The 16,398-nt window shown below is 36.5% G+C and overlaps 1 protein-coding gene across 4 annotated transcripts in view; it reads right to left on the bottom strand.

Moving 5' to 3' along the window:
- Positions 1-11,501, bottom strand: part of LOC124424587 (serine-rich adhesin for platelets-like) — a 129,567-nt gene extending 118,066 nt beyond the window's left edge. For 3 of the 4 annotated variants that reach the window (XM_046963871.1, XM_046963869.1, XM_046963870.1), the window contains exon 1: positions 10,567-11,501. In XM_046963871.1, the coding sequence (XP_046819827.1) occupies positions 10,567-10,723 (157 nt within the window). In that variant the 5' untranslated portion in view covers positions 10,724-11,501. The remainder of the gene's footprint in view (positions 1-10,566) is intronic. The other variant, XM_046963867.1, reaches the window with a different exon arrangement.
- Positions 11,502-16,398: the final 4,897 nt, after the last annotated feature.

The following is a 16,398-nucleotide window of genomic DNA, read 5'->3' on the forward strand; positions in this document are numbered from 1 at the left end:
CCAGCTCAAAGTCAGCGACTGACTTTACAACGACATTCAATTTCACCACGAGAAAATATTGCTGGCAAGCCGAAAGCAACAACTCGAATACTACAACCCCCATCCCCCGTAAGGCAATTTACTCATCGACCATGCAAAATTCTCTTTTCTTCTTTGCCTGCCAACCTCTTTCCCCTTTCCCATTCCCCCTATCCCTTTCGCCCTCCCTCTACACCACCTCCACGCCATCCTCCTTCTTTTCTTTTCTTTTTCTTCTTTTACTCGCGCGTAAAACGTAATGACCCTTCCGACTTCACCAAGTGAATCCCATAATAGTCGTAACGTACTGAGCCCTCGACTTGGGTCATCCGTCCAATTATCTGAACGTCTTATTGTATATCTCGTGGACATTCGAACGTCCCTATGCTCAAAGAGATTCACCCTCTCTCCATTCTCTCTTACGACGTTTCTACTATCTCACGGAAACATCGTAAAACTCGATCACGATTTATGGCTCATTGTATTTCACGCGAACGAACTCTAGCGAGCGAGCGATCATGCGATCTTATATTCTCAATAATTATCATCTTTGTCCTTCGATATAGGTAAGTTGATCTTAAAAATCGAAAAGACGCCTACCTATATACATTCTGATGATTATTATTGAATTAAATGATTATCGATGATACGTGTACATGTAGGAGAATATGTAGTCCTTTGAAAACATAAGACATTCCTTCAACTCTCAATCAATTCGATTTCATAATAGAAAAATGCCTGATTCAAAGAGTACTCGGCTAACGTGCACGAAGTCATCATCCTCATTAGATTTCCAATAATGAGTTGGTATAATGGATTATTACGTAATTAACCATCGAACCACCCACGTTCGTTCAAGAACTCGAAGTTTTAAAATTATCTAAATCTCGCTTTGAGATAAGACACACATTTAAGATTTTTAATAATCGTTACCTTCGATGTTAACTTAATGTCCTCGTTAATTATAATATCGACATTTCTATTGAAACCAATGAATCAACTTTAACGATAAGATAATCTAGATTATTTAAATCTCGCTTTGACATTAGACATGTATTTGAAACTTTCAATAATGATTGTTCTCAATGTGTTTTTGTTAGTCATAATACTGACGTTTCTACAGAAACCAATGAATCAACATGACATTTTAACGAGTATTAATATTTATAAATAATCAAATAACGAAGGTAATGGAATTGCGTTTACACAAATTACGCTCCCCCTAAATCTCGAATAATGGGACGCGTTAGATTTATGGTTATTTTAACGCCACCCACGAGACGTTAGCGTGACAGCCGAGACGGTAAAACTTTCATGAATCCGTAATATCTACGAACCGCAGTTCCAATGTTGAAACGAGCAACTTGGCTTCCAGTTGCACGAGAACGCAATTACTTTTACATAAAAAGCCGGTTTAGTCGAGCGCTGTGAGGGAGCACGTTAAAGGTGCGAACACCGACGTCGTTTCGATGCGATAAAAGTGCCCGCCGTTTATGTGCTTCGCAAAGGGGCTAACATGCGTACCCTCCAGAAAACTTTCGAGGTGCAACTCGTAAACGAGGCTTTTCTTCGTTCTTACGAGACAAAGAAATCTGTGTAGGATAAGCCACGAAGAATTCCTCGACTATTTTCTGTGGCAAAAAAAAAAAAAGAAAAAAGAAGAAAACACAAAAACAGAAAAAAAATGGTTTCACAGTTTACAAAACACCTGACGATAATTGGTAGTCAAACACCCATGAAAGACGCCTTTGGTAATGGTAGGAACAAACTAGACGTTGTTTTCCGAGAAAACACTTGGACGAACTTTCAAGTCCGTTCTTCATCTTCGTAGCCTTCGATCGATTTAGCATAAATCATGCTAAGAGACTTTACGATAAATATTCTTTCGTAAAGTAACAGAATGTAGAAATAATCTATGGTACCTAAAGTACTTTTACTTAATGCTCCGTACAATATTAGATATGACAGATAAGAAGTTATAGTCGACCTAAAATTGTCAATCTTATCGCAACATCGAAAATGTTTGTTTGTTCATTCGTTCGTTCGTTCATTTGTCCATTCGTTCATTCGTTCATTCATTCTTTCGTTGAATATAATTTAAGAGAATGACGATCAAAACGGAAGTTGAATCATCAATGAGAATTCTATTCTTAATAAGCATAGGAAAAGAAAAAAAAATAATTATCAACTTATGCAACTCATTGTCATTTACATCTTCGAGCAATTTATTTGCTATTAGTTCTTATAAATGGTTAAATATCAAAGGAATAACGATTAATAACTCGCTTTCGATCGATATCGAAAAGAGTTTTGCTACTTGATTGCATGTAAAATATTTTGCGAGTCATAGAATCTCTTGCTTTAGGTTAGTAGGACGGTGAGCCCTGATGTGATAAAAAAGTGATTAGTTGAATTCGTTCCACGTCTGAACGTGATCGCTTAACAGCACCCATGTTGCAAATGTTGCTGTGTCATCGTTCGTGACTTTGTAACACCTTAAATCCAGTATTTAACGAGGATGAAAGGATAATAAAAATGTAAATAAAAATAAAAATACATGGTCTTTAGTTCGCAAAGAAAAACATCCGTTAAGGTGATCAAAACGGTGAAATGAGAACGGTATTATTATTATACAAGAGGCAACTTTGTTTTTCTATATCTGTAAATGATATTTGATTAGATACTACAACAGTTCTCTTTCATTTTTTTATCTTGCATAAATATTGATTGGAAAATCTAATAGTTTGGTACGAAGAGATTTGTAAATAATACGAATAAAACGACAAACGGGGTTGCTGCTGATAGTCACTCAAAGAAAGCCATTCGGATTGCTCCATGCATAATATATAAACGCACACGTTTCACGTAACGCGTTGATGACGAAACGCAGAACGTTGGAACGGATTTCGGAAAAAAAACATCGTTACCTTGCAGAATAACATTTTGATTCTTCGAACGTGTCAGTGACAAGAGACTTGAATTTTCACAAGCAGTTTTAAAGATTTATTTGCAAAATATATTTCTATACCTTCTCTAAAGCAACTCAAATTAGGTCATAATAATGGCAGTATTAAAGATGAAAAATTATTCCAACTAATTGGTTAAAAGATAATTCCATTTTGGAAATAATAACATTTTCAAAAGGTGAATTTACCTTTATCGGTGCATATGTATGACGATGATTTGAAAACTCATGCAAAGGCATTTCTGCTCGAACACCTTGCGAAATCATCGTACGCGACGTAGCACGATGCGCGAAGATTAGCGGCCACAATACAGAGCCATCACTTTTTCTCCTTCTACTTCTACTTCTACTTCTACTTCTCCTTCTCCTTCTTCTTCTACTTTGGATCCAAGAAAACGGATAAGACTTTCTATTTGTCGGCAGTGCTGTGCACACCTATGTGCTTACCTGCTCACCGCGAAGGAAACGTCATTTACCGACATCCTAATTACGAGTTCGCCGTACACGTTACAATCGTTACGGTTTACGATCATTACATGTACAGACATGTTGTACATACGTAAATACAATATATATGTATATACTCATATACATCCTTACATACATACTCGTAAACAAGCATACATATATACATGACATATGCATACGCACATACATAGGTACATATATACGTACATATACGTACAAATATCATGCGTATGATAAATTGCTTTTTTCTATAAAGACAAAAATTTTTTAACAATAAAGAAATCTATGAAGTAATTTGTCAACAACTGAAAAATTTAACGAGTCTACGAAATAATTAGTCAATGAAGATGATCAAACGTCGAAACGAAAAAAAAACGTCGATGATCGTCGAATGTGACTCAACAAAAATTATTTCACTTAAAACTTCTTTTTATTCATCCATTAAATAACCTCACCGCATAGATAGATAAATGCTCATTTAACCTTTTCCTTACTAAAGATTGATTATAGTCATTCGATGTTAAACGTTCGCTATAGTGTCAATTAAAAGTGACGATTACAATCATACGATAAAGTTCTATTTGAATTAAGAACTCTACGTGAACGTAGTATATCTTGATATCTTCATTTATAATAGTTATATATTAATTTCACGTATAATTTGAATAATTTACATAATATAACAAAGTATCAGATGTTACGCTCGGCGGTAAAGTCTACAGTCGCGATTCAACTGTATCGTACAGCGCAGCGGTAGCATACTGGCTGTTCAACTTCACCGCTGTAAAAGGGTTAATAAAACGCGAATGTATCTTTAATAAATGACTATAGAAATGTAAGTATCTATACTACAGAGAAAAAGAAAAGAAAAAAAAAAAGAACAGGTACGAAGTCGTAATATGAAACATTATTTCAGTCCAAAAAAGAAAAAGAAGAATATTTATCGAGGCTATAATAATATATAATGGAATCGTCATTCTGTATATTTATAATTTGAAAAACAAATTGGATTTTTCTTAATCTTAACAGACTCTCGCGGGGCAACACGATAGCAACGATTAATTTAGACGATATGATATCTTTTCTTCATCTACCTGCGATCCTCGTCTTTGAAAGATATAATCGAAAGAGTAAGATCAAGGGAGGGAGAAGGAGAGGGATCTAGAACTGGATTTCTTTCTACGATCCAACAACAACCGGTCACAAGAAGGAAAGTCGAAGGTAAATTGAAAATGGTAACGAGCACATCGTCTCGAAAGAGTCTCCTTCATCCTCGTCGTTGTTCTCCATGGAACAGGTGCAAAAACTTTAAACGACGAGTTCAGGATAGAAATATAAAGAGGAAGAAAGAGAGAGAAAGAAAGAAAGGAAGAGAGAGAGGGAGAAAGATAAGAGAGAATGCCAGTTTCGATTTCAAGTTCGAGTTCGATCGCTCTCTCTCTCTCTCGCGCGGATTCTGAGAAAGCCAACGCGGTGTGCCAGTAATTTTTCACTCGTATATACTCGCATGGAAACCTGTTTAGAGTCTAGGTAAGTATGTGTAGCATACTCGCCTTGATACGAGTTACTCTCCGGGAAAATTGTCGATCGACGCACGTATTTCTTCGGGGAAGCAAAGAAGAAGAAGGACGAGGAGGAAGAGGAGGAGGAGGAGGAAGAAGAAGAAGAAGAAGAACTTGCACGACGTCTCGTCCTTCTTTTCCTCATTTTCTTTCTTCTTTTTCCTCCTTTGACAACCACGACGACCACAACGACTACGACTACGACGACTACGACTACAACTGCGACGACGAAGGAGTCTTCGCGTTCCCTTCGATTTTTCTTTACTCGTACGATACGTTTTATCGAACCAAGCCCAAGATACAGGCTCTCCTTGAACAGCAGATCATCTCCTTAAGAAGGGTCAAAAATAGAGCAAGGATCGAAACTCGTTAACTAAGATTCCTTTGGATTATTTTAATAATAAAAAAAGAGAAAGGAAGAAAACGCATTTCTATTACAACATTTATATTATAAAATTTATATAAACTTTAATTGAATAAAATTTTTATTTAATTAAATCTTTAATTTATTATAATTAAATGTTTCTATTATATATCATAACGTCTCCTATAATACATCCATAGAAAAGGTAAATATTTTTTTTCTTCAAAACACCTTGCATTATTTCTCGTATTTCTTTTTTTAGCTGGTGAAAGTACGCGTCCAATGAAAAAAAAAAAAAAAAAAAAGAAAGAAAGAAAAGAAAAGAAAAGAAAAAAGAAAAAGAAACCAAAAGTACATTCGCTTGACTCGAGAGAAATAAAACATTCGCAGGATCTTGAGAACCAACCGATCATCTTCTTCGTTTCTCTTTGGAACAAGTCGGATGCCGTAATCATCGGTACTCCAACCATTTCCTCCCAGCCCTCCCCCATTCAGTACATTTTACCGAGGATGTACCTTGAACGATGGAATGTAACGAGAAGACTGGTACGAAGAAGAAGGAGAAAGAGAAGAAGAAGGAAAGGATCTCTTCGTTGTAGAGACTTTAATGCCTCGTATCTCGAGAAGGAGATCCTATAAGAGAGAGCGAGGGAATAAAGACAGGCGCTTACGGTCGATACCATCGCGCGAATTCGAGGCGCACGCTGCCGACCTGCGTTACCAACAACTCGCGAGGTACTTTCTGCGATCGCCCCCTATTATTCTTAAACGGAGCCTCTATCAAGAATGAGAAGAGGACTGGGACTGACTAGAGAGGTAGGGTTTGGAGGGTGAGGCTAATGACGGACAGCAACGTGAATCTCGTTATCGAGAATCGTTACCTCTCGAAGAAGAAACTCCTACATTTTCTCCATAATCGACTATGGTTGGATCCTTTAACCAAACATAAGTACTTACAACGTTCGAATGAGTTAAAGGGATCGTATATACTTTTAAATGTGTATTTTATGCCTGTAGAATAATTGAAGAAGAAAAAGAAGAAGAAGGGAGAGAAACAGAAACGACTTAAAAAAGATAACACGAAGTTTCTACGATATTTAAAAAAGGAATAATATAATTTTAAACGATTTGATTTTATAGTAGCTAAATTACGATTGCTATAAAGTCGAATCGGTGTGCTTCGAACAAATACGTAGAAACGAATAGTAAAAAAGAAAAACATAGGGGGAAAAAGAAAAGAAAAAGAAAATCGAAGAAAACGAGTCGATAACATCTCTCGTGCTTTAATGACCTAAGAGATATCCTATACCTCGCATGTAGACACGCGCGTATGCGTGAACATGCAAACCGCAAGGAGCAGGAAGATTCTGTAAGTACCGATCGCGTTAGAAGGACAGGTTGTATAAATTTGTGATACTGGTAACGTCAAGGTCGAGTTAACATGGCACGCAAGAGAACGACAGGGTCCACTATTGCCGATCGTCGGGTTCGTTCGTAATGACGGATAATGACATACGGCCCGAGAGTGACCGGATATAAATTTGCTCGTATCCCGCGGGAAGAAGGTACGAGATACCTTCAGACTACTTTCAAAGCCTTGGCAATGAAACGGACGATGCTCTGTATATGTTTACCGTAGAGCAACATCAAGTTTCCACCTGCGCTATGATCCAAGCTATACTTTGATTTCGATCTTTACGAACTATTCCTACTTATTACTTATTCGTTTTTCTTTTATTTCTCTCTCTCTCTCTCTCTCTCTCTCTCTCTCTCTATTTATCTATCTATCTATTTATCTATTTATTTATTTATCTATTTATCTATCTATTTTTCTATCTATCTCTCCCTCTTTCTCTTTTTTCTTCCTCGTCGATATTCATTTTTCACGGTAAAATAATATCGTAGGGATATCTTCTAATACACTGTACAATTAAGATTTCCATCGAATTTATTTCATTCGTTTCATACGTTTCACTTTGAACGAGTAGGTCTGTAAATATACGCGCACTTGGCCGAGTTAATCTTAATTAAATCTACTTCTATTATCTAACATGGCACGTACATTAATCTTCTCGATTGTACCAACGACACAGTCCTTCTCCTTGCGTTAGGATTAGAAAATGTGTGACCGTACACGAATACCGATGGTATATACCTAGATAAATAATACCATCACTAGATAAGTAATATTACCAGATCTTACGTCTTGATAATGTTATCGAAAAGTATGGAATAACTTTGTGATTAGATTTTTATGCATTTAGTTATATAATTTATAAGAAACATTTGAATTAATTAAGGGACTAGAATAACGACGAGAGCGAAGCTTTGTAAAAAAAAGATAAAAAAGAAAAAAGAAGAAGAAGAAGAAAATACGTTCGTTTCGAAAATAAAAAAAAATAATAATAATGGTGTAGCATCGTTTAAACGTCGTAGAAACGAGGATGAAAATAAGATAAGGAATAACCATAGCTGAAAGGCAAAGGATCTTAAAAGTTTGTTCGAGTGCACCAAATTGGGCTCGCGTGATTCATTAAAAGTCATGTTACATGTCGTAAATAACGTTTGGGTAATCATAAATATCTTATCATTAAATAAATGGTCAAAGCGGTATAGTTCTCGTAAAATAATTTCAAAAAGTCATAACGTCCCTATGAACGAAGGGAACAAACCAACGTACGTACACACACACACGCTCACACGCACACGTACACACACACACACACACACAAGTGTACATACATACATACGTAACTATTTACGTATAGGTTTTCTTTTCTCCCATTTCTTTCTCTTTCTTGGTCCGAGCACGTACCAGGGCGACGAGCTCGGAAAAAAGATTTCACGTTTTATACATAGTACATTCTATTGCGCTCCTCCTTTCTGCATGCATATGCATTAGCTACGTCGTACTCTCTCGCACCTCGTAAACTAAGCTGGCATAGCTGCGTGGAAACTGGCATTAGTCCGAGAAGTCGTGTCTAGGGAATGAAAAGCCTCTTTGCGTGACAGATTTATCCGGTTACACGAACGAGTTATAATGAAAATACCGGAGAGAAAGGTTCTTCTATCATGAATTTACTCAAACACACAACGAACAGTTACATATACATACATACATATATATATATATATATATATATATATATATGTATAAATAAAGATAAAGTAGTTTTCTTTTATCATCGAGTATGGTTAAAAAGGAAACATTAAAATTATATTTCTTTTTCTTTTTTTTTTCTTTTTTTTCTTGTCTTTACTTTTATTTTATTTTTTGTTTTTATTTTATTTTATTTTATTTTTTCTTTCTTTCATTTTTTTCCGTAATTTACTGAGTAAGGTATAATAAGGTATAATAAAGTAGTAAACGTATTATCTTGCCTATTTTATTAAACAGCACACGGTCAAAGACGACAACAACCAAGTACAAAACCCACCTGTGTGTTTGCTTTATCGCGATCAAGTGCCAATAGAAAGTGCGAGCACGCGAACAATTTGTGACAACAGTTAGAATACGGCTCTTTCAGAATCGCATAGAGTTGGCGCGCGTCCTCTTCAACGCCGAAGAAACGTGCTTCCGCCTTTCTAAGTGCATGCAAATTAAGTGATTCTATTAAAGGCAATCGATGCATAATCTAATCACGAGCAATGGAACGCAAACGAACTTTTTCTGTCTTGGAAATGGCCAAGCCTTTCTTTTTCTTTTCTTTTCTTTTTTCCATTTTTTCTATTTTTTTCTTATTTTTATTTTTTTTTTCTATTTTTTCTATTTTTTTTCTTTTTTTTTCTTTTTTTTTCTTTATTCCTTTAAGGATAACCTAACAATTATTTAAATCCCTCCTTGCGCATAGTCGATAAAATACAAAGTAGATGTGAGATAGTCGAGGGTACGAGTAGATATCGTCCAAGTAATCCTGCCCCTTACAATAACGCACAAGTAACAATATAAATAATGTATGAAGAAAATCTCATCCGCTTAACTCGCGGTCGACATTGGTGCATCCTTTCCGAAGTATCCTCCAGTTCTATGAGGGCTAAGGATATAGTATAAAAGTCTACAAGAGTTCGTTGATCTCTCGATCGGATATACTTAAAGTCGAATCATTCTTATTGCTTCTTTCTTATGTCTTTTTTTTTCACTTCGATATTTCACCCCTTGTTATTATTACGATAAAATGCTTAACGCAATAGCTATGAAAAAAATTTTTTTTAAAAACGCGTTCGCAAGCAATTATACGACTTTGATGCCAGACATGAAATTCTCGTTAAAATTCGACGAAATTTCGAACTTAAGAATAGTGAAGACCATAAAGTAGCTTCGGAAAGGCGCAAGGCCTTCTTCGTGCGATCGCACTTTCACGAAGGCGTTGGAGCAAAGGTCGTTCATCGTAGGCATAGTATATACAGATAGAAATAGAGATAAAGAGAGAGACAGAGAGAGAAAGAGAGAGAAAAAGAGAGAGAGAGAAAAAGGACAACAAAGTTCTCGGCATTTAGCATCGTTCCAACGATTCTGACGTTGCGATTGTCGTGTGATTATCGTGAGGTAAAAAAAGAAAGAAAACGAGAGACAGAGAAAGAGAAAGAGAGAGAGAGAGAGAGAGAGAGAGAGAGAAAGAGAATTATCCATTCGTTCTTCTCTCGAGTACATAAACCAGTACGAATTACTAAACTACGGTCGATCTTGGCGCTAATTAATCGCGTAATTATATTCCATAATTGCCTTGGTACGCGTCTACTCGATCTTCTTTTAACTCGTAAGAGCCAATGGTGCTGTTTATAATGGATAGATTTTAACTTTCGCATAAACATTTCTCACGTTTAAAGGGAAGCTTTAACTTTGCTAGATGGGGATGTAAAATGGAGGATGAGGGAGATAGTGTGGAGGTTATTGCATCTACGTTTTATTAGGAAACGGTCGTGTCGTCGTTTTAAGAACAAAAAATAATTATTGCGATGCGATAGCTCTTTTTTCTCTCTCTCTCTCTCTCTCTCTCTCTCTCTCTCTCTCTTTCTCTCTCTCTTTTTTTTCTTCTTTCTGTCTTTTTTCAACAACACGTTCCCACTCAAATACACTGTTATCTCATATAAGCTACATATGAAAATACAATAAGTAATATTTTCGAAGGAAAGTAGAAAATAAAAAAGAAATAAAAAGAATAAAAAGAAAAATAAAAAAATGAACTAACCTCTGTCGACGCGAAGACGAACGTAGCTTTCAGTGGTTGTAAGAAAATCCTCATATTCCAATCTCGATCCATCATGATCCTTTGCGTAGATCAGCTCGAGTATGAAGATCGTCAAGAGAAGTAGTATCGTCATAGCCGATGAACGTGTCGCCATCATTTTTATTTAGTTTGTCGAAAAACAAAAGCTTTATATTTTTCTCTCTCTCTCTCTTTCTCTCCCTTTCTCTATCTATCTATCTTTATCTATCTATCAATTTATGTATCTATCTCTATTTCTCTTCCTCTTTCCGCGCTCACTTCCGAAAGGGCCGGTAAAAGGAACGTCCGAATTGCGTCACATCTTTGTCGTATCGCGTACGGCTACTCGCGGGCCCTTACGTTCAATCTCGTCGACGCGTACGCTGAATGGAAGGACGAGAAGGGAGTTGCGCGCGCGGGAATTTTGAACTCGCGACCGTCCTATTTTCGATTCTTCCCATCGACGAAATACAAATGGATTTACGTACTCGAATCTCAATTACTGTTACGAATATCTAAGCATTTTCTAATCGATATTTTTGCAACGTTTGCCGATCGTCGTACTTCGCGTTTCTTTTCATCATATCCCGAAATAATCAATCGTGAATCAGATTCACGTAAACGTGTGTCTCAAAAAAAACTTTGGGGAATGAGGATGTTTCTTTGTATATTTCTCTCTACTTTTTTTTTCTTTTTATTGTCACCCCACTGTGTATGTCTGTCTGTTTCTGTGAGTGTGTCTCCCTTTTTCTCTCTCTCTCTTTCTCTTTCTATCTTTTTTTTCTCTCTCTTTCTCTCTCTCACTCGCGTGCGATCCGACAACGGTACTCGACAGCACGTTCGCCGTTGGCACCTGTTTTCTTTGAAAGAAGTGTGTGCCTGCCAGCCGAGTCCATGCTGCACTGCTAAGTCGATCGTCAGGTGTTTCAAGCTGGCGCCGAGCGACCGCACTGCCATCTGCCGACCTCTCGCCGTACGACTACCAGCCTCTCTCTTTCCCCGTCTTCCCGATCGAGCTTTTCATTCACGCGACCCCCCACTACCATCACCACCACCTGCACCCTATCTCGGAAACACGTGCATGATTATAATACGCTAATGTAAGTTTATAATAATCTCTATTTCTATAATAATGTTCTCTAACGAAATTGATTTTATTTTATTCGAATAAATCATCAAAATGTTAATTGATATTATATTAATATTGTCGAATAAAACGTACTCATTGATAATATTTTTGCATTAATCGTAATCTTTTTCCGTCTCTTCATCAAAAATAATGATTTAGACATTTTCCTAAGGAAAAGGAAGAAACAGATTGAAAAAGGACAAAACATTAATGGCATCTTTCACGGCTGGATATTTAATTAAGCCCGATTACTCCGTTCGACGAAGAGAAAGAGATAAAAAAAAAGGAGAAGAGAGAAACAGAAAGAGAAAGAGAAATGGAGAGAAAAAGAAAGAGAGAGGTAAAGAGAGAAAAGGAAAGAAGGAAAGATAGAAAAAAGCAGTTGGTACAGGAAGCGATGAGTTTCGAGTACTTTGCGAGCAACGGAGCGTGCTTCAAGAGGCCCGTTACAGGACACAAAAGCATTGGCGTAGTCGTCGCATAAAAGTTCCTTGACGAATCAAATTGGTAAAAGACAAGATTTTGCTTTGACGCCTCTGCTCGGTGCCGGTGCAACTTCTTCTCGTCGGTATTCCAAGGGATTGCGAACTATGTCGACCTTAAAAATTATCGACACGCCGACGGAAAATAATGGAAAAAGATCGGTATAACGCTCACTTTTTTTTCTATCCCTCTGTCTCTCTGTCTCTCTCTCTCTCTCTGTCTCTCTTTCTTTAACTCCATCCCTTTGAATCCCACAAATTATCCCGTAGTTTTTCACCCCAACAAGAAAATGAACGGTTGGTGCACTTGTCTCGAAAAAACCTCAGATCGATCATGATTCGCCACGATCCTCCTTGAGACTCGTGATGCAGAGTATGATTGAGAAAGATAAAAAATATATGACAAATTTCAAAACGCTGAAAGTAATTTATTGGTTATAAAGACGTACGAATAACAATATCAGTAGCAGTTGAAAACATTGAGACAAATTGTACCTTTAATAAGTCAAACTTTCGCTTTTTCTGAAGCCGGCTTATCCCATTCGTCGTCAGGCGCCTTATGTCTTGAAGATTTTCACAGAAACAGTAAGATCGCCTGGAGATTACCAAGAAATATCCTGCCGCTAATGAGAAAACAAGGTAGCTCGTTGTTTATGTTTCTCACGTACCAGTAATCTCGAAGCCTTTGTTGCTTTCAGTCCCTAACGTTAAAAAAAAATTGCATACTTCTTAACCACGCCAAATGAAAGACCTGCGATCATCCTTTCGCTTACTAGGTTAAACTAAGTCGTAAATACAATTTGTTAGAAAATGACTAATACTTAGGTAAAATAAAAATATGTTTGTGTATTTGTATATATATATATATATATATATATATATATATATATATATATGTAAAGTAAGTATCTATATATGCATTTTTGGTATATCGACAACAGAAAGATAAACGAAACTTAACGTTCGCTAACGTAAAAAAATTCTCTTAGGGGACTCTATGTTTCTTTACAAGCACCGTTTTTTTTTTTATTTTTTCTTTTCTTTTTCTTTTCGAGCCCTCCAAGAGAGAGACATATTCACACGAAATCCGGTTCTACTGGTTCGAAGTTAGTTTCGAAGGCAAAGCTTAGTCGTGGTCGAGCGAGAAATCGACACTTTTACCGATTACTCCATCGCGTTACATCGCTCTCCGACGATGAGCAAGCTTATTATATGTAAAAAAAAAAAAAGATCAACGAACTGATAAAATCAACGAACAATTGGTTCATGAAGTTGAAACAGCAAGACCTGAGTTCTTTAATTAAGAAACTTCATGTTTTATAAAGAATATCATTAGCATAATACTCAAATAATACACACGCACACATACATATATATAATTTCTATTTAAAAATGAAAATATTTGCAAGAGGATCATCGAACGATCATAAGATAAAAATTTATTTGTAAAAAGATAGTTGCTTTCTTTTTATCGTTCTCTTTTCTCTCTCCCTCGCACCTCAAATATTCACGAATAAATGAAGGGACATTAGCGGCTCTCATATTACAGGGTGCCGGGTATCCTCGAGAGGACCAAATTTATTACTTCAAATTGGTTGCAAAATACACCATAACTCTTTTCAGATTTATGAGCCCGTGCCGGCAGGCGGAACGTTGACGATACGAACGACGAGTAACTACCCTAAAGCTTTTACTATGTCCGCTGCATATGTTCACCTTATGTTGCTCGTTGTTCGAAAGACCAAGTTCGATGTCAAATCGAAGGAAAAAAAAAAAGAAGAAAACGCACAGTAAAGATCCGCTTCTTAGGATGATTTTTATTGGCACTAACACGCTCGTCTCGAAAAACGTTGTAGCTCGCGTTATGGAAAAAATAAAGAAAAAAAAAAGACGAAGAGACAGGACATGCCTAAATATTCATACACGATGCATCATGCGCGATATATCGATTCGTTCGAGGTATACGTCGCTTCTCTCTTGGGTTCTCGCCGAATCGAAAGTCTGAGAATAGTAGGGGCAAGTCAAGGAGGAGAGAAAGAGAGAGAAAGAGAGAAAGAAAGAGAGAGAGGAGACAACCACGGTAAAGAAAGATACAAGACGTTCACGTGCGGAGGGTTCGATTAAAAATCGAGCTCGACGTAGGAACAGAGAGGTGGAATAAATTTTCTTTAGGCTCCTCGTTAATTAGCATCCTTCGTGTTTTCGATTCAGAGTAGAGTGGCACTAAGGCCTCTAAGGCAAACGGGCCTCTTCCGTAACGATCTTAACTTTTACACGTAAGACCAGTTATGTCTCTCCGCGTAGATCGTCTTTGTTTCCGATTAATTAGAATAGCTGCTAATGCGCACAGACATCGGGATATATCCGCGTTAGAAAAAAAAAAGATATAATAAGAGAGAAAAGACGAAAGGGGTAAGGGAGAGAGGGGACGAGATACATTTCCTGTACACGCGCCATTAATTAACATTCTCTATTGTAAGTAGTATATACGTATGTGTGTGAATACAAGTACGAGTTCGTTATACGACAACTACGACACTTGTCGTTCTTTTTTTTATCTTTCACTCATTCTCTTTGAAGCGTATTGAAAAGAAATTACAATAGAGTATAAAAAATTAGTGTATCATAGTGATAACATATAACAGCATAGTTATAAACTAAGCTATTTCTCTATTACATCAAATTCTTTCTTAATCTAATTAACCGAATCACTCTTAGTCATGAATTAATTCAAATAATTGGAATACTAAATTCTCTTTCTTTCTCTCATCCTCTCTCTCTCTCTCTCTCTCTCTCTTATTCTCTCTCTCTCTTTCTTTTTCCTTTTACCGTATAGAACTCGCATGTATGGATCTACCACTTGAATGATACCACAGCGGGATAGCGTTCAACATAGTAGGCGCGCATCTAATTTCTACGAACGATCAGAAGATTATGTAAATAAGAGGTGCGTGCAGAACGCAGTACGGAATAATAATTTCGATGGAAGCGCTAAAAGTACAGGTCCACTCTCAATATACATAAATACGCATGCATGCACACGCTCAAACAACGAATATTCTCGTACTTTATTCTCGATTCGATCTCGAATATCCAGAGCTCTTTTCATACGTATTTTCTAGGGAACGCTCCTTCGCGGTCCAACGTTCTCCTACATTCGCTTTTACTATCTCAGACTCACGATCTGCAGTCACATTGTGCGTGCGTAGAAAAATTTCGAACATGACTTTCCCCTACTGCGTGAATCGCTTTATTATTCTCGTCATAATTTCTTAACACGAGAACGAGATAGAAAAGATTTCCTTTAAAATCAAGCAAATTCTTTAAGCATAAAATGTGTCAGATGTGTTATTTATTTAATAATCATCTATTTTCTTGTAAAAGGGAATGTAATAAAGAGGATGGATATCTCGTTTTCATAGAAAAAAAAAAGAAAAGAAAAAACAAAAAAGAAAAAAAGAAAACAAACAAAACAGAAACACTTCAGACAAATTCCTCCACAAAATATAGTAAGTAAAGATAAAAGTAAACGATAAAAAAAAGGATAGTGACTATGTTGTTTCCCATGAATATATGCGACGAAATATGTTATACGTTCGTATAAGCGTGAACTTAATTGTTTCTCTCGCGTTCTTGCACGACGAAATGACCTCCTCTTCTCAACTGAATCCGTTGCCGTCCTCCTTAAAGTTAAAACACGCGGTTGTCATTTCACAGGCGCATCGATCTTTGATAAAACTTTATCGTAATTCGAAATTTGCAATGACAAATTATAATCCGTAAACAAACTGCGACATACATTGAGTGAGCGAAAGTAAAATAATGTCGATATCTCGATTAACCTTCTTAATTATGAAACATAATGAAAGGGTAATCGCTATATTTTAATATTTTACAAATGTCTCTTGTCTACGTTATGATTTGTAAAAAAAGATCATGAAACTATGTAATTTCTATGTCCCACATGTGCGTTCAGTAGAGCTCTTTCAAAATTACGTTTAAATTAGTAGGATTGTCGCGTACGAGCTTTCATGCTATAACGATAACGATCACGACCGATGATCGAAAACCGTAAAATTACAAGAAAACAAAGAGAGAAAGAGAGATCGATACGACGTATGTTTTTGTCATTCGAAAGTAATAAGAGATGTGTTGCAAATAGTTAAAGGTTACATTATTCATACTCTTCTACCTAATCATTAA

Source organism: Vespa crabro, chromosome 6 (assembly GCF_910589235.1).
Source record: "Vespa crabro chromosome 6, iyVesCrab1.2, whole genome shotgun sequence".
NCBI classification, from domain to species: Eukaryota; Metazoa; Arthropoda; class Insecta; order Hymenoptera; family Vespidae; genus Vespa; species Vespa crabro.